We start from the raw sequence: 20,148 nt of genomic DNA on the forward strand, positions 1-20,148 counted from the left end.
AGTGTATGGGTTGGGGGGAGCCAGGTGGGTGTGTGGATAAACGTTTTAAAAACTTGAAAAAAAACCAATCCTAAAACATCACGTTGAATTTGAATATGAAGATCCTTTTTCCAAGAATAGCTGTACATACTTCTTCAAAATATTTGTTGTGACAAATGGACATCATTCGTGTCAAACGTATAGAAATGTGTTAATTTTAAACGCTAGATTATACCAATTAGCGCAGTCTATGGTGTATGGGGTGGTAAAGGCGATTTGTGTGCACGTACACCTATGGGATAAACTTAAAAAAAACATCATGTCTGCTTTAAAAACAATCCCAAAAGACCATCACCAACAGCACAACATTGGAAATGAAAAACCCTTTGTATGTGCGTTGCCTGCACTAGTCTCTATATAAAAGCAACCGTGTATTTGATTTTTCTGACTTTTTGGAATATGCCACAATAATTATTGCTGAAAAAAATGCTGTTTTATGGCAATAAAAAACAAAGTTGTGATGCTGTTGGGTTTTGTGAGGTTCTTATTATTTTTGTATTTGTTGTTGTTGTTGTTGCGTTTGTTTGTTGTTGTTGTTGTTGCGTTTGTTTGTTGTTCTTGTTTTTCTTCTTCTTAGGTGTTGGGAAGGGGGTTGTTGTTTTGTTTCAAACATATTTTATTCCATTATTTTTCGATTTGAACAAAAATCTTCTTAAGGTTACAGTTGTTTCCAATATATTGTTTGTCCGCATGCATAAAATGTATACATATGATATGACCGTTCTGTCTTAATGTAGGGCGAGGTCTTCACATAGGCTATGCCTTGCCCGTTGATCAAGCCCATTGTCACAGGGATTCTATAATTCCCGTAACTGAATAAAACACGATTATCCAAATATCTCTCCTAACTGTATATCTATTAGATCTCTCTGTAACAGGCAGTTCAAAACCGCTTTGGCTCGTCTAGGTATGATCAGAGATACGATCTTATATAAGTATATATTATTATAGCACGTTTAGTTCACTAGAAAACACAACAAAAACACAATACACTTTAGAATCTGTATTAATCTACGCTGACAAATGTACAGCCGTAGTAGTTAATTAATAACAACAATAATAACAACCCAGAACTGATCACTTAATTAGTTAATCTCTAGGTGTCTAGTTACACAATATGCTAATCACTGCACCGTGACACAACACCCACACGTGTGATAATTGAGAAACGCTTCTAGGAGAAGTTAATTAATAAAGGAATTACCACTCTATTCCTAACTGGTTAATTTTTAATTAACCCTTACTACTCGTTCAGTAACGTGTGATAATTGAGAAACGCTTCTAGGGGAACTTAATTAATAACGGAATTACAGCTCTATTCCTAACTGGTTAATTTTTAATTAAACCTAACTACTCCTTCAATAACCTTGTAACACAGAATTAATACTGGTACCTATCACAATAAAGACAATAACCTACAGTTTACCTAGGTCTTCTATGATGACTGGCTAAGCTTTATATTACCAAATACTCATATAATGTTAGAACAAAAAGTCTACGATTTACTTCGTCAGATGACCGAAGACACTGTCTAAAGAATATTGGTATAATCAGTATTAAAATATTTAAAAGTCACATCAATCACATCAAGGTTATACAACAGAGCAGAAATAAAATATTTACCAAAGTCCAAACGGACAACGTTCCCGGGAAGCCGTCCTTGTTCTGTCCTTTTTGCTTCTGTCCATAACTCTAAAACTCTAGCTATTTATTATAAATCGAAATATCGCCTGGGGGTAAATCGCGGCACCGAATCTTATCATCTGATATTTCCACCGCGACCAAGCGGTATTTTTTTCCTCAGATCGTCAGACTTAATGTCCCCAGTTCGCTAGAGATTCCACGGTCGAGCGGAGGTATTACGTAACTACTGGCCACATGGCCTCCACACCTGCTCTGGGTGTGTATTAGACGACCATCGCGCAGAAGTATTACGTAACAAGTTGCCCACCTAGCTAAGTGCAATGAAACTGCACACGGCCTTCTAAAACAATTAATAACGCCACAGGCGAAAACAAAAATTAAGAGCATGTACCGTCACACCCATTATACTGTGAATGGGGCAATAAATATCGTTTAAATCATGAGACGTATGCGTGTCTGTGAGTCTAGTGCATATAAATGGGTTCTGGAATACAGTTATTGTCTTATGCTGGGTTTGTTTTTTAAATTTTATTAATCTAAAAGTAACATATCAGTCTGATCATGGAGTCTGTGGAACACGTGGATGTGGACGAGGTGTGGAAGACACTGGGCAGGTTCGGACGATACCAGTTGGTGCAGCTGGTCATACTGTTTCTATCCGAGATTCCTGTGGCTTTCCATCTCCTCTCCGTCGTCTTCATAGGTTAGTGGTTCCACAGAGTACACTATCTGTTATACGGGGGGGGGGGGGGGGGGTCGTTCCTCTCCGTCGTCTTCATAGGTTAGTGGTTCCACAGAGTACACTATCTGTTATACTGGGGGGGGGGGGGGGGGGGGGATTCCTCTCCGTCGTCTTCATAGGTTAGTGGTTCCACAGAGTACACTATCTGTTCCTCTCCGTCGTCTTCATATACGGGGGGGGGGGGGGGGGGGGTTTCTCCGTCGTCTTCATAGGTTAGTGGTTCCACAGAGTACACTATCTGTTATACTGGGGGGGGGGGGGGGATTCCTCTCCGTCGTCTTCATAGGTTAGTGGTTCCACAGAGTACAATATCTGTTATACTGGGGGGGGGGGGGATTCCTCTCCGTCGTCTTCATAGGTTAGTGGTTCCACAGAGTACACTATCTGTTATACTGGGGGGGGGGGATTTCTCTTCGTCGTCTTCATAGGTTAGTGGTTCCACAGAGTACAATATCGGTTATACTGGTGGGGGGTGGGGTGGGTCCTCTCCGTCGTCTTCATAGGTTAGTGGTTCCACAGAGTACACTATCTGTTATACTGGGGGGAGGGATTCCTCTTCGTCGTTTTCATAGGTTAGTGGTTCCACAGAATACAATATGTTATACTTGGGGGGGGGGGGTCCCCTCCGTCGTTTTCATAGGTTAGTGGTTCCACAGAGTACACTATCTGTTATACTGGGGGGGAGGGATTCCTCTTCGTCGTTTTCATAGGTTAGTGGTTCCACAGAATACAATATCTGTTATACTGGGGGGGGGGGATTCCTCTTCGTCGTTTTCATAGGTTAGTGGTTCCACAGAATAGAATATCTGTTATACTGGGGGTGGGGAGAGATTCAGCTCAGTCGGTCGAGTGCTCGCTTGGGGTGCTTGCGTCGCAGGATCGAATCACCTCGGTGGACCCATTCAACATTTTTCGTTCCAACTAGTGCACAACAACTGGTTAAAGGAAGTGGTATGTGTCTTCCTATTTGAGGGAAAGTGCATATAAAGATCCCTTGCTGATAGTCAGAATTGCCAAATTGTTTATATCCAATAGCCTATGATGAATTAATCAATGTGTTCTAGTGGTGTCGGTAAACAAAACAAACTAACGTTTTAATGAAAACTACCGGCTACAATTCGTCATACATTGGTTCATAACAATACATGTCATGTTGTTTAAATCATTAAATGTAGGAACCTGAAACAATGCCGACACCTTACAACGGAAGAAGCTATATTCTGTGCTGGCTGATGGTAAACGTAATAAATAAAAGAAAATGAAAACGGAATAAGTTATATTTTAAAGCATAGTTAAGGGAAAAAAGACGAAAACATTTACTGGTCCTTAATTAATTTTATATAGTATGATATACATGTATTCATATTATTAAAAGCTGCTTCAGAAATTATCACATGGAGATGAGATGTCATGGACATTATATCTTTCAATTTCTCGTTCCAGCCAGTGCACCACGATTGGTATATCAAAGGCCGTGGTAGGTGCTATCCTATCTGTGGGATGTTGCATATAAAAGATCACTTACTATTAATTGAAAAATATAGCGGGTTTCTTGTCTATGACAAGGCGAGTGGGTAAAAGAGCACATAGCGGGTATATAAAAAGCCATATACCCCGAGAGATGCTTCTACAAAGAATTTATTTTGCCGACATGTTAAACCATATAGCCAAATAATCAAAATAACGCCAGACAATAATTGTTAACAATTTATTAACGGAGCCGTACCACGCGGACGCGAACGAAACCACTTGCCAGTGACGAAAAATAATTCCATCGATAAACGAGTTTTTAAATTCAAATGTTTGTAATACGAAATTGTCTGAAACAGATATTAATTTTTAAAAAAATCTTTATTTATTTATAATCTAATTATTGCTTTAGCATTAACTGGGGTGGCTGGAAACTGTTGGAAATTACAGACGGGGAATAAGAGAATTTGGCTCCGCCCACAGGGGTATAAGGGATTTGTCCAACGGCAAACAACCAATGAGATTAAAGAATTTTACATGAAGGCGAGATAAATAATTATATGCTGTTTTTCGTATGCTTTTTGATACTTTTAGATCTCAATGTCCAGACACTATTAAGTACCAAATGGACTGTCCTGTTAAAACGCTCCAAATTATATAAATATTCGGCCGAACAGTCAATTCTTTTAGTTTTGGTTTGTTAACGTTTTATTTTATTTTTTAAATTCTATTAACTTTTCACTAATTGCTATTTTTAAAATTCTGCTCATTTTCAACTCTACCTCCCCCCTCCCCTACACATTCAGACACAGCGCGCGCGCGCGCGCGCACACACACACACACACACACACACACACACACACACACACACACACACCTTTTGTTTCGGATATAGGCACGTTAATATATTATCTAATCCAATCCAAGTACCAAATTTAAAAAATCGGTCACTGTTCATACACCCCTAAGAGCCGTCATCTGGTATTTTAAAATGGAGGCCCTTTCTGTTATGTTCTCTTCAGTATCTTTGCTTCTAAGTCCACTAAGATAATGATACTAAAAGGAATGCTGCTCACAATTTAAATCCATTGATATAATTGCCTGAGTCAAATGTTTGATATTATTAATTTCATTTTCCCATGATCTTCGACCTATTTTATATATCATTTATTATCTTTTGTTTCCTTCTCTGTTTTCTTTCTTGACTAAGTGTCAAAATATAATCCATAATATGGATCGATTCTAGTAGATGTTCGACAACAGTAACTAATAGCCGCAGTTTAAAATGTGCTGATGTTTTGCTAAACAACATTGCTTTTCCTTTTTAGAGAAAAGTCACACCACTGGAATCGTGCAGACAGTCTTCTCATTGGCTGGCAGGGTCTTCATTGGTGGTGCCTTCACCGTACTATGGACGTACACCCCAGAGATGTTTCCAACTAACATCAGGTAAAAACAAAGTGCTCTTCCAAAGCAATAAGGAATGTTTCCCGGTAACATCAAGTTAAAAACGAAAATAATTTTAAAAAAAAAATAATAATAAAAAATGCATGATTACTTCTAAATTGATCCCATTTTCTATTGGAGGTAGCGCTGATTTTCTTGCAAGAATTGAAGTCAGAGACTACCAGAGCACAAATGACGTCATATTTTGGCTGAAAATTCGGAACATTTAATAGATATTTTATAACACGCTCTGGTGTACCATGCTCAAAGCAGAGACACGAATAAGAAGGTAATAGATATCACATTTCTGAGGAGACAGATTAGATAGATCTTTAACTTTTATTTCTTAAACGTGTGCATTTATTTAAAGTGTAAGGGGCGAGACGTTCCCCACTGGTACAGTGCTCGCTCGATGCGCGGTCGGTATGGGATCGATCCCCGTCGATGGGCCCATTGGGCTATTTCTCGTTCCAGCCAGTGCACCACGACTGGTATATCAAGTACTGGCTATTGCTAATGGAGTAGCTTCTACGTTACCTATACATCCTTTACACTGTGCTGTTTATTTGTTATCTTGTGTTCAACAAAATACATCATTTGGTTCCGTTCAGACTGATTTTATCGTATAAGATACGATCATGTGTTGACTGGTTTATCTAGTCCTACTGGAAATAAATTGGTTAATGTATTGGAAGCAGCTAAAATAAGACTTTCGAAACTTGTGAAAAAGGAGCCAATTTCGTCAGGTATACTCAATAAGTTTTTTGATGCTAAAATCAATAATCCTTCATTGTTTGAATTGAGAACAGCTACTGTGTTTAATTGCTTATGCTGGATTTTTGCGATCATCTGAACTTCTGAACAGACGTCTAATTTTGAAGAGAAGTTTCTAACATGTTTTTCATGTTCAAATGTAATGCAGCGTCTGGCTCAAAACAACAGGTAACCAAAAGACACATGGACAGGATTAGTGAGTAAAGTGTTCACCTTGTTAAACCTGTACAAAGCTGTGGCGTTAATTAAACCCCAAGCTGAAAACCAGTGCAAGGAATTAAATGACAAATACCACCTACACAATACAAATGTACAAACAGTATACGAATTAATGAATATAACTTTATTCGCATTAGGCATATATATATATATATAAAACAAATTTTCTACTTATGCATTCACATTCTCACGAATGAATGAACGAATGAATCTATTAATCATCGGTTATTGAATGTCACACGTTTGGTCATTTCGACGTATAGTCTTAGAGAGGAAACCCGCAACATGTTTCCATTAGTAGCAAGGGATCTTTTATATGCACCATCCCATGGACAGACAGGATAGCACATACCACGGCCTTTGCTATACCAGCCGTGGCGCACTCGATGGAGCGAGAAATAGTCGAATGGGCCAACCGACGTGGATCGATCCCAGACCGACGGCGCATTAAGCGAGTGTACAGAAAGTTACTCCTTCTTTAAAAACATCATAGTTATTGGCCTAAAAATATGGTAACATTTTACAGACACGACGTAGCAGGGAAGCTGGTGGCCTTTAGCCACAAACCAAATATTTTAAATCAAAAACGTATTATTGAAATGTTCATTTGGCGTGATGAATTTATCTTCAAGTACATAATTTAAAAAATGTCCCCCGGTAGCCAATGATCCCCGATAATTTACGTAAACACGCTACCAAAAGAGTCAAACCAGTTCAGTTCAATGTTTTAATACGAAGTCCTACACATTGCAAAATGATATACCGGTACCGGGCTGCGAATCCGGTACGTATCAGCCTTACGTCCGATGGCTTAAGCACGACACCACCGAGGCCGGTGGATTAGGTTGGTCAGGCCAGAGTGTTTAACATGCACATTCAGAGCAAGCTATTGTAGCGCACGCCTGTCCTGGACACAGGTTTCGGCCTCGGCCGGCTCCTCTGCCCAGGACAGAAAAGGGTGGGGGTGGATTGGAGGAGGGACCGCCTGCGCTGACATGTGCAAGAGAGCACCAGCAGCCCGATCGGAGTCTATAACAGGTGGAGGGTGGTTTTGGTGCTATGGAATTTTGATGTTCCGTAGGATTAATGCTAAAGGGAAAGGGTGCACATTTTCATGAAGGAAATTAGGCGCAATTTTGAACGTTCCGTCAAAAGATAAAAAGGGAGCTACATATGTTTTTGAATTTAGTATTCCGAGAGTAGTTGCTGAGGTCTCTCCGTAGATTGCCCATAGGATGGATTATAAATGTTATGGATTATAACGGTTTAGGGAGCCTTTTAAACAGTGCCAGAAATAACCAACTTCTGAATCGTTTTAAGTGTTCAGACTAAGCCCCCGGGTAAAGGTGTGTGTAACGGGTGACCACAAAGGCACGCACATGACGCGGTTAGAGAGCGCAACAAGTTGAAAGATGAGAATTAAGGGAGAACTAAGATGCCATTCAAAGGAGAGAAATGAAATGGGGAGGGGGGAGTAGTGGTAAAACGGATGGTTCTGGCCCATTTTCGCCCATTCATTTAACATGCGAGAGGTGTCTCCCTCTCAGCGTCACCCACCAAGAGGGGATGGTGACGTCACAGCCCAGATTGATTTTGATTGGCTTATCAATGGTGACACAAATGGATTTTGATTGGCTTATCAGGGGCTAGACATCCAAGATGGCCACCTGACCCAAACAACGTGTTTGGGTAATTGGAGTTATTAACAGACAACATAAGATATTTAAATTTTCATTATTTATTTCCCCATGCTCATCGTGAGTGAATCACAGGTCATGGGGTCCTGCGTACACCCTTACAATCTATGTATTGGTCTAATTCTATGCATGCTCTTTGTATTTACAAGTGTTCAACGTCAGAAGCCTGCACCCATGAATTTAATTTGCTGGGCCAGTTTAACCACTTGACATAGTTTTCCTTGTTAGCACCACGTTCTCTCGTCTTTAGAATCTTCTCCACTTTCCAGATATCGTCTTCTTTTTACATCAACCTTTTGGAGTTCGGACTGGTAGAAGGTGCCCTGGATTTCATCACCATTGTAGTCGTTCACGCGATAGAGGTGTAGTGCACCACATAGTAGATGTTGGCTGATGGTGAAGATTTCTCCTGTCCACCTGTCGCAGATGGTTCCCCACCTTGAATCGAAATGTCTTTTCACTGGCTTCACATCTTTCTTGGGCCAGTACATTTTCCACATATGGATATTTCCTTGCTTTCGGTGACTTTGTTTGGAGCCACACCGATCGTCCTGTGCTAAGTGGTATTATAGCTGTCAGCAAACGTCTGCAGAGGATCGACATACTCATACGTCTCTTTATAGGTGAAGTATCGGTACAGCCATACCTTAATCGTTTTTAAGACTCGTTCTGCCACTGCTGCATTGGTTTCGTTATTAATGAGCAAATGTTGAATTATCCGTTGTTTAAGAAGTCTTTGAACGTCTTTTGCTCTAAACTCCACACCCGTATCCGTATGAATTCGACTCGGTTGTCTTCCCTCTTGAAATACATCTTCCAACGCTCTAGACACTGTTATCCATTTCTTTATCTTTTAAAGGTCTCAACCACAAGTATTTGAAAAAGACATCAATCACCACCAACACAAAGGTGTAACCTTAGACTTGTTAGACTTGGCAAATTTCACCCATGTCAATCAGATCGGCCGACCACTGGTTATCAATTCCAATAACCATAATCTTGTTTCTGGCAAACTTTCTTCTTAGTGGATGCTGTAAACTATAAGCTTCTTGCCTTTGCAGCAATTTTCCGATATTGTTTTTGCTGATGACGTATTTCAACATATCTGTACAGCTTACCTGAACCGGAAAAACTGTCCGGGTTTGATGGGTCATAATTAATGTATTTCATGTAATCCTCCCACGTGATCCTCACTCTCCAGTGGCGTCAGTGTCAATGTTACTTATTGGCATACGAGATGTGTTATATACAGTCTAGTCTTCATTGTTTGATTCCTCTTCCTCGCTGTCTGATTCTTCATCGGGTATTTCGATTTAGGAAATAGCCTTCTTTGCAACCGACTTCAAGAGTGGTTTAATTTTCTCTCTTTGGGTGTGATATACGTGGTAGTGAGATTCATCTTGTGGATTCTATCTGGAATTGGTTTCATCAGAGAGGATTCGGAGAAGCAATGAGTAAATAATAGTATAATTGCCCGTCTATTCACATAGGATTGCTCCCATAATGTGGTCATTTTTCTATCCACCCATTGCACAGACTTTCCCCGATCCAAATACTTTTGTTTCTTTTCACGCATTTCCTCTCCATCATTGCCGTAGGTGAGCTGCCACATATATTTCAATCCAGCTGTTTCCCATTCATCATCAGTGTCATTGTGACTTTCCATACAAATTAAGTCGTACATTTAGGGGCCGACTTTTCCCATATTGATTTTTGTCGAATGGTGAGTCATATGTAATCGAATAAACACGCGTTTTAGTACATAATGGATAGGGAACACTCACACAGGGTCTCCACCACTATAAATATCAGAACCCTTTTAGAAAGTCAGTATATGAGGCAATGATCACCATAAAAGAACACACTATAGTTGTGAAAACATTGAATTATGTGTTTTAACATCTAGTTTACCCCACCTCTTCAATTAAAATGTGTACATATAAAGTGTATATATCGTATGTACGCACTACGTGGGCGAATTATAGGCACATTTATTTTAGTCCTTGATCCAAATATTTGGTGAATAAATGAAAAAACTAATTTTGGGGCCGAATTTTCGCTTATTGATTTTTGACGAATGGTGAGTCAGATGTAGTCGAATAAGCACCGTTTTTAGTACATAATGGATACGGACCAGCCACACAGGGTACCCACCACTCTATAAATATCAGAACCCTTTCTGGAAGTCAGTATATGAGGGATGACAGACATAAAAGAAGGCACTATAGTTGTAAAACCATTGAAATAAGTGTTCTGGCATCTATATGACCGCCATAGAAGAACACACTATCAATGGCCGCCATAGAAGAACGCACTATAGTGATGAAGACATGTCTTCTGACATCTATATCACCCCACCCCTCCAAATACAATGTGTACATCTAAACACAAATGTATCTATTGTGTATAGGCACTGCGTGGGCGAATCATAGGCACATTTATTTTAGTCCTTGGCCCAAATAGTTGGTCAATAAACGAAAAAAAGTAATTTTGGGGCTGAATTCTTCCAGAATGATATTTGACGAATGGTGGGTAATAAGTAGTCGAATAAACACAGTTTTTAGTACATAACGGATAAGGAACACTCACACAGGGATTCCTCCACTCTATAAATATCAGAACCCTTTCTGGAAGTCAGTATATGATCATTTGACGTATATCAATGTTTTCACCACTATAGTGGGTTCTTGTATGGCGGTCATTGCCTCACATACTGACTTCCAGAAAGGGTTCTGATATTGATAGAGTGGAGGATACCCTGTGTGAGTGGTCCCTATCCGTTAGGTATTAAAAACATTGTTTATTCGACTACTTATTACCCACCATTCGTCAAATATTCTGGAAGAATTCGGCCCCAAAATTAGTTTTTTCGTTTATTAACCAGATATTTGGGCCAAAGACTAACATAAATGCGCCTATGATTCGCCCATATGATCATCTGACCAAAGACCATATGATCGCCATACAAGAACACACTATTAAGGTGAAAACATTGATATATGTGCTGAGACATCTAGTTCACCCCACCCCTTCAACTAAAATGTGTACATATAAACACAAGTGTATATATCGTATGTACGCACTACGTAGGCGAATTATAGACACATTTATTTTATTCATTTGCCCGAGATATTCAATTCGTAGGTGCAGGTTTCTGACGTTGAACACTTGTGCATACAAAGAGCATGCATAGAATTAACTCGGTTAATATGTTTTTGCTGTCTACCATCAGTTTTAGAATTGATTAATTTTACTAAATATTAAATAAACAAGACATTTAAGAAGTAATATAGAATAAATAGAATTCGTGACCAGTGTTTTGTTTCATATTTAAAATATAAACCTCGTCAAGTGAATAGCATTTGTCTCGGCAGAGCTTCCACAAACACCGATTAACATACATTTGGATGATATGTTCCAGATGAAAACATACTTGTAACGAATCCTCTATAAATCATGACAATCTGTGTGTGGAATATGGTCGTGGACGCCTCCTGTTATATGAGCAACACTTCCCCATATTTTCTGTAATATATTTTAATTATGAGGGGCTGTATTATTACGTACTGGCTGGGTGGGTTGATACGTTGATCATATCAGTTTTATTGGAAAGTTTTAACATTATTGACAATTGGTATTGGTTTCGTTTAACATAACTTCAAGAAAAAACACCACTAGTGTACACTGATCTATTAATCATCGGCTATTGGATGTCAAACATTTGGTAATTTTGACACATAGTCTCACAGAGGAAACCCGCTACATTTGTCCAATAGTAGCAATGGATATTTTATATGCACCATCCCACAGACAGGATAGCACATACCACGGGCTTTGGTATACCAGTCGTGGTGCACTGGCATGACTGAGAATAGCCTAATGGGCCCACCGACGGGGATCGATCCCAGACCGACTGCGCATTAAGCGAGTGCTGTACAACCTCAAGAAGTACGGGAATGTTTCTATTTTTCCACTAGGACCTAAGAGTTAAAACTAATAAAACACAAACAAGAGGTATTTCGTCTTGTTTTCATTTCAATTTTATAGCGCTCGCTCGATGCGCGGTCGGTGTGGGATCGATCCCCGTCAGTGGGCCCATTTGGCTATTTCTTGTTCCAGCCAGTGCACCACGACTGGTATATCAAAGGCCGTGGTATGTACTACTCTGTCTGTGGGGTGATGCATATAAAAGACCCCTTGCTGCTAATCGAAAAGAGTAGCCCATGAAGTGGCGACAGCGGGTTTCCTCTCTCAATATCTGTGTGGTCCGTAACCATATGTCTGACACCATATAACCGTAAATAAAATGTGTTGAGTGCGTCGTTAAATAAAACATTTCCTTCTTTCTTTTTCAATTTTATCTGCATGAGAGCCATCAGAATTACATTTTGATTGCCAGCATTCCTAAGGATTGCAATTAACAGAAATTGTAATTCATGTGTTGTACGATTTATGTCGGCAAATGTGGTTACCCAGCAAATGTGGTTACCCAGCAAATGTGGTTACCTTCTTATGTTCAGTTCTACATGAAAATACTTGTAGATTGAAAAAAGTGATCGATGGTCAATGTAACGTAAAGGCCATTAATTAAACCCGGATCAATGGAAGGACAGGGTAGTACATACCACGGCCTTTTGATATGTCAGTCGTGGTGCACTGGCTGGAACGAGAAATAACCCAATGGGCCCACCGACGGGGATCGATCCCAGACCGACCACGCATCGAGTGAACGCTTTACCACTGGGCTATGTCCCGCCCCGTCTTATCAAAACCATAAGTACCTCAGAACTGATGCACATATTATCAAAACCATAAGTAGCTTAGAACTGATGCACATATTATCAAAACCATAAGTACCTCAGAACTGATGCACATATTATCAAAACCATAAGTACCTCAGAACTGATGCACATATTATCAAAACCATAAGTACCTCAGAACTGATGCACATATTATCAAAACCATAAGTAGCTCAGAACTGATGCACATATTATCAAAACCATAAGTAGCTCAGAACTGATGCACATATTATCAAAACCATGATGCACATATTATCAAAACCATAAGTAGCTTAGAACTGATGCACATATTATGCGGATGTTTCTGCTTTACTTATTTCAAACATCTGTTCACCTAGTTCTCTGAATATATTTTGTGTGCCATTCAAGTTTCAGGTCAAACAGCTTGCTATGTTCAGTCGTAACATACAATTGTTCTCCATATAATTTGTTTAGCATCTCGTGGTCAGTAAATGTCTAAAGATTCATCCTCTTATTAAACTGTAATTTAAAAAAATATATATTATATTTTTCAAATTTCACTAATACCGTTTATGAACAGTTGTCTTTACTGACATTTAAGTCATATGTAATGGCAAGTAAAGAATCAGAAGTTGTCATGTTGAACTTTACAACATCTTAAAGCTAAACAAAACAAAAGGTGAACAGTAGCCATTACTGAATGTAAAAGTAAAAAGAAAGATCATCATGCTCTCTTCTACTTACAATGTAACTCAAAAGGTGAAGTTTAAAGGGACATTCCTGAGTTTGCTGCAATTTTTAGGATGTGATCGACTAACAGTGACTTTTTAACGATTGTAATTACATATCAGATATATTTTTCTGCATAAAATATTAGTGGCTGTATATTAAACGTGTTTCTGATCGTTCTAATATTTGTACTAGGTTATATTTCATTTTATTTCCTAAAATATATTTGTTTTTCGTACGTATGAAATTATTTGAAGACAAAATCCAGTTTGGGCTTCTTACAAATATTAAGACGACCAGAAACACATTTAATATACAGACACTGATATTCTAAACAAGAAAATATATTTATCATGTAAGTTTAATCGTAGAAATATTTTATTAGTCGGAAACATCTTACAATGCAACAAACTCAGGACTGTCCCATTAAGGATCTAAATACAAAACATTGCGCGTCCAATGATACCAAATGTGTTATTGATACGTAATTACAGCTAGTGATGATTCGAACAATCATTCGACCAGACGTTTTCCATAATTCGTTAAATTCATAACCTGCTTCGACTACACCAATTGGTTCTTAATTTAGAACTACCCTATTACATAATAGCAAAACAATCATCTGTGACACCTTTTTTCATGCTATGGAATTTACTACAATGTATTTATTTATGAACCGATTGTTTCTAAATTGCACACAAAAAGCGTTAAAAAAAAGTGTTATTTCCAAAACATTTTTACTTTTCTTTTTACGTGGAACCAAATTGAATTTTTTTGTTTTAAATTGTTTTATAGAATGGTGGGATAGACACTAGATACCTAGAAGACAACACATATAATATGGAATTATACCACCTTAACCTGTATATAGAAATACCCGATTTTATAACGGTAATCACCCACAAAAACACTAAAGACACTAGGTGCTAGATACACAAATGACACAGAATACAATATAGAACTAACTACACCACCTTGATCTGGGTAAGGAACTGCCCTGTAGTACAAATAACATATGTGACACTGAATATTAGATCCATTTATTTAAAAAATAATAATAATAAAAAATAAAATACAAATTAAATAAAAATCCACGTATTCACGCACAGTGAGGATCTACATTATCTTGTTCTGGTTATGTGACAATCCTAATATATAATCTCTCTAGCTACTAATGAAAGGGTTTCCTCTCTAAGACTTTGTCAAAATTACCAATTGTTTAACAATGTGCTTTAGTGGTGTTGTTAAAGAAAACAATCTCCAACTCTAATCTCTAATGAAAACAGCAAATACGATCCACCTTTTCAATGGTTTATTTATTTATTTATTTAAAAATAATACATCCATGGTTTAAACATACGCGTCCGAAACAGAGGTGCTGGGTGATGTCATTATTCAGCCGTACATTCTGGCAAATACTATGTTAACTATAACTGTCAATAAAAATCATGTCACACATTAAGACAATACCTTCGTGCAGGGTGGTGTCTAGCATATTTAGGTGGGGTGGGGTCGGTAAAAGAAGAATCAGTGCACAATATAACAAAGCCTTTACCAGGTAATAGTTTTAAAGAAGAAACGGCACTTTTTGTATTTAATCGGGGTATATCCCCTACCCACCCTCACCCACCCCGACCCCACGCCCCATTCCATATTGGTTTTCGCCCTGCTGTGAATTGGTATCATATGATTGTGTCACACATCCAAACTGCGGGCGTTTCATCAGGATCGTCCGATGACTATTTTGTTCACTGATTTTATATTGGGGAGTCAACCCATATTGCATTTGGGGGGGGGGGGGGAGGGGGCAACCCACACTATGTATGTATGATTTTATAACATTTAATACAGTAAAAACAAAGGTTTGATTGTGGGACATGGACCCCGTGCCCCTCCACCCCCACACCCAACCCCCCACCCACACCCACACACACACACACACACTCTTACACAACTGATTTTTTTTTGGTTTTGTTTCCTTTAAATACCAGTTGATTTATGTCCATTTTACAGTTTTATTTATATCGAGTGATCTCCCTTTAGTTGTATCCTTTCCAGGCGTACGACGCGACAACTCCCATGTCGCGGTATATGGACGACGTTACTCGTCTGTCGCTGTCCGGAATTCTGTCTTTCTTTTCTTTGGTCAGACGCTCTAACTGAAAAATAATTAACAGTTTTAAAATGACCCATTAAAAAAAAAAATCCACACGTGCAAATAACTTTAAACCCTCTAGGGCGGGACATAGCCCAGTGGTAAATCGTTCGCTTGATGCGCGGTCAGTCTAGGATCGATCCCCGTCGGTGGACCCATTGGGCTATTTCTCGTTCCAGCCAGTGCTCTACGACTGGTGTAGCAAAGGCCGTGGTATGTACTATTCTGTCTGTGGGATGGTGCATATAAAAGATCCTTTGCTGCTAATCAAAAAGAGTAGCCTATGAAGTGGCGACAGCGGGTTTCCTCTCTCATTATCTGTGTGGTCCTTAACCATATGCCCGACGCCATATAACCGTAAATAGAATGTGTTGAGTGCGTCGTTAAATAAAACACTGCCTTCCTTCAAACCCTCTAGGTTCTAATAGACCAAATCAATTCCTAGTACCGATAATGTTAACGTTTACTAATAAAACTGATATAAGCAGCGTATAGTAGTATTTGCACAAATAATCAATGTCTCATATTATTACCAATCACACCCACAGCTGCTTTTACTCCGTAAATATTTTACGGTGCACCTCGAACTCTGACACGGAATTCTCTTCTTTGGTACTATGCAACCTCTGACACCTGTTAATAGGAGAGGTTTGAGGAATCGCCCTAACACCTGTATATAGGAGAGGTTTGAGGAATCGTCCTAACACCTGTATATAGGAGAGGTTTGAGAAATCGTCCTAACACCTGTATATAGGAGAGGTTTGAGAAATCGTCCTAACACCTGTATATAGGAGAGGTTTGAGAAATCGTCCGTCCAAGTCGATGGGATGTAGCTCAGTAGCAATGCGCTCGCATGATGCGAAAAAAAAACCGGCATCGGTTGTGTCGTGGTTAAGGCATCGGACATAAGGCTGGTAGGTACTGGGTTCGCAATCCGGTACCGGTTCCCACCCAGAGCGAGTTTTAACGACTCTGTGGTAAGACCACTACATCCTCTACTCTCTCACTAGTCACTAACAACTAACCCACTGTCCTGGACAGACAGCCCAGACAGCTGAGGTGTGCTCAAGACAGCATGGTTGAATTTTAATTGGATATAAGCAAGAAAATAAGTTGAAATTAAAAAATTGTGCGAAAAACATACATCGAGAGGGCCATGAATATTAGTTGAGAGTATCCTCCCTTGATATCTACGTTACATACAATCAGCATAGGTCGACCACAAATATTTACAGTTACCTGCCCTCATGCCAGAAAATCACTCGAATTTGTTGTTACACACCACTTGCACAGTTGTTATCAGTTAGTTCTATATATTATAGCAAGTTACTTCAAACCAATGGGTTATTTAAATAGTACAGAGGTCAACCTACTTCTAGGCTAATAATCAAAGATTTATTTTTATATTTGTAATCAGAAACTATTACCTAAACCGAACTATATTAAGCTGTTACAACAAGTAACAACATGACAAATGGCTGTGTGATGCCTTAAAAATAATTAGTGCTAATTATTTTTGTCCATCCAATAGACTCCACTCTCAAATGATTATGTGTGTACTTATAGTCCGTCCCACGGAGAACGCCTTTTTTCGTACCATGAAATTTACTACAAGTTATTTATTTCTGAGCCGTCTGATTTGTAATTTGCATTCAAAACAAATGCGTGGATGTTTTTGTTTGTTTGGCTTTCTTCTCTTTTTCTTTTCTCTTTTCTTTTTTTTTTGGGGGGGGGGGGGGGTTTTGGGTTTTTTTTTTTATTTCCAAAACACTTTTACTTTTCTTCTTACGTCAAATCAAACTGAAATTATTTACAAAAAAAGAGAGAAGTTTTATAGAATGATTGGATAGGGTGTATACTACCAAATCAAATCCCATTGACGATAATAGTAACATACGTGGCTAAAACTCCTACCTAAAGCGTATCAATCGACATAAACACCACAGATATAAATACTACCACCCCTCACCCTTAAAGTGAATCAGAAAAAAGTGGGGGTCAAGTTGCTCATTTTAGAGATAACGGGTAGTATCTATGACTAGTTGCCATAGTGGTACTAGATGAAATACATTTGCATAAATGTTTTGCCCAGATGAAACTATTTTTTTTTTTTACACCCAACAAACACACTCACATTTATCACCAACCACAGGACTTGTGGTGTTAACGTCTCTGTCAAAAGTTCGGTGCACCTCGAACTTCGACCCAGCCGGACGTTATTTGGTTTAGTACTACCTATAGGCTTGTGGCCTCCCATTTTATAAGGAGCTGGGAATGGGATTTGGGGCGGCGCAGCTGATTTTTGCCCGAATTAAACAAAAATGCCCGAATCTGGATAACAGTGTTTATTAATTTTAGCATTTCTACCAAATATATATATATATGTTGCAAACGAATCACTACACATTTGTACATGGATTACAGCTAATATTTGCTCGAATATCTCCATCGTTTTTGTCCTAATTTAAAAGTTTGCTCCAGCACTAGGGGTGGGATACAGTTGCTCCTCACACCCGCCCCATTCCCACCCTCAACCTTGGTACGCTTATGTGTGTGCACCTATATACAAAAAACAAAATCAAACAAACAAACAACATGTTTACCATCTGAAGGATCTCCTTCTCTGACATGGACTTGCTTGGCTGGTCGTAAGTCCTTCCATCCTCTGTTTTCACCTTGTACAGTCGCTCGACGGTCTGTTGTATCTCGTAGTTCGTCAGTCGCTGGTACCCGAGTCCGAACTCCGGTTTGATGATCGTCCCCCAGTTCTGTTTGGAACTCTTGGGACGCACGGACGAGCGGATCGCACTCATACTGACGGAGGGCTTGATTTTGTGATGCTCAGATTCTGTTCAAATTCGGCTTATTCCAGGCATCTGTAAAATGAGTATAAGCGATGAGTAAATGTTTATGTAACGTAACTGTAGATTTGTTGGGGGGGGGTGGGGGGTGTTGTTCTATAGCTTGCCTTTTCTCTAAAGAATGGTGTGTGTGTGTGTGTGTGTGTGTGTGTGTGTGTGTGTGTTTAGTTATGGGTGATAGGTGTTTGTATGTGTGTGTGTATGTATGTGTATATGTGTATATTGGGGTGTATGTGTGTAAGAGTGTGTGTGTATTGGTGTGTTTATATATGTATATTTATATGCATATGCATGTGCATATGTATATGTGGGTGGATGGGTGAGTGGATGTTTGTGTGTGTTTGTCTGTGTGATGGATCATATATTATAAAATTTGAAATAACAATAATTTGAAATAGTTGTAAAATACGACAAAACCATAATTATTTCTACGGGTGCCGACATCTCATACACACACACACACACATACACACACACAAATACGCACACAATACACACACTCACAAAGCACACACTCACACCATACAAAACGCGCACAAACACATACACAATGTATTTATACAAACACACAACACACTTATATGCAGAACACACATACAATACACACTTAACACTACAAACAATACACACTCTTATCATAAACAAACACACACACACACACACACACACACACACACACACAAACAATACACACCCTTAGCACAAACACACACAAACAAAATCACACACACACACACACACACACACACAGAGAGAGAGAGAGAGAGAGAGAGAGAGAGAGAGAGAGAGAGAGAGAGAGAGAGAGAGAGAGAGAGAGACACACACACACACACACACACACAAACAAACAAACAAACAAACAAAATCACAAAGAAAACAAAAACAATCATGATAACTCACCGTGAATATTAGAATCCTACAAAAGACTTGCATAACGACAGCGGAAGTAACTGGTGTCACAGACAAAGTCTATAAAACATAATATAGACGTCAATATTGTTTTAGCCAAGAAAAACACACTTTACGTAAAATCTGGTCTTAGTAGACAACAGATAAGAACAGATAAGAAACCTCACACACGGAGTTGGATTTACTTGTTCCTGTGTTTATCTAATGCACTCAAATCATGGCAACGATCGATTTTGGTAGTACTACGTTCACGTGAGGCGGTCTACCTGTGTGCTGGTGAAAAGTAAGCAGAAGGTGGGGGGATACATTCGTAAATACTCTAATAAACACTCGGGAATAAAAACAAGTAATTAAAATTCGGTGCTCATTCGGAACACTTCGGCTGATTACGGTTTTTCGTGTATCCAAGATCGAATGATTCATTTAATTTTAACTTGATGGTCGTCCTTAAGGACAACATTAATTTGAACAAAAAAACAAAACAAAAACATTAGGTTCAAGTGGCCTGTTCCTAACACACACGTCAGCTTTTTTAACTGTCTGTGTTTTAAAAAAAAATTCAATGTCTATTTCTCGTTTCAGCCAGTGTACCATGACTGGTATATCAAAGGTCGTGGTATGTGCTGTCCTGTCTTTGGTATGGTGCATATAAAAGATCCCTTGCTACTGAAGGAAAAATGTAGCGGGTTTCCTCTCTAAGACT

The 20,148-nt window shown here is 39.0% G+C and overlaps 1 protein-coding gene across 1 annotated transcript; it reads right to left on the reverse strand.

The window, feature by feature from the left end:
- Positions 1-14,544: 14,544 nt before the first annotated feature.
- Positions 14,545-19,702, reverse strand: LOC121378893. The gene is made up of 3 exons (XM_041507259.1): positions 19,437-19,702; positions 18,279-18,551; positions 14,545-15,679 (listed from the first exon to the last, which is right to left on the reverse strand). Exons 2-3 carry the CDS (start codon positions 18,486-18,488, stop codon positions 15,560-15,562), a joined length of 330 nt encoding a protein of 109 aa, XP_041363193.1. The 5' UTR covers positions 18,489-18,551; positions 19,437-19,702; the 3' UTR covers positions 14,545-15,559.
- Between the last annotated feature and the right edge of the window lie 446 nt (positions 19,703-20,148).

Source organism: Gigantopelta aegis, chromosome 2 (assembly GCF_016097555.1).
Source record: "Gigantopelta aegis isolate Gae_Host chromosome 2, Gae_host_genome, whole genome shotgun sequence".
Classification (NCBI taxonomy): Eukaryota; Metazoa; Mollusca; class Gastropoda; order Neomphalida; family Peltospiridae; genus Gigantopelta; species Gigantopelta aegis.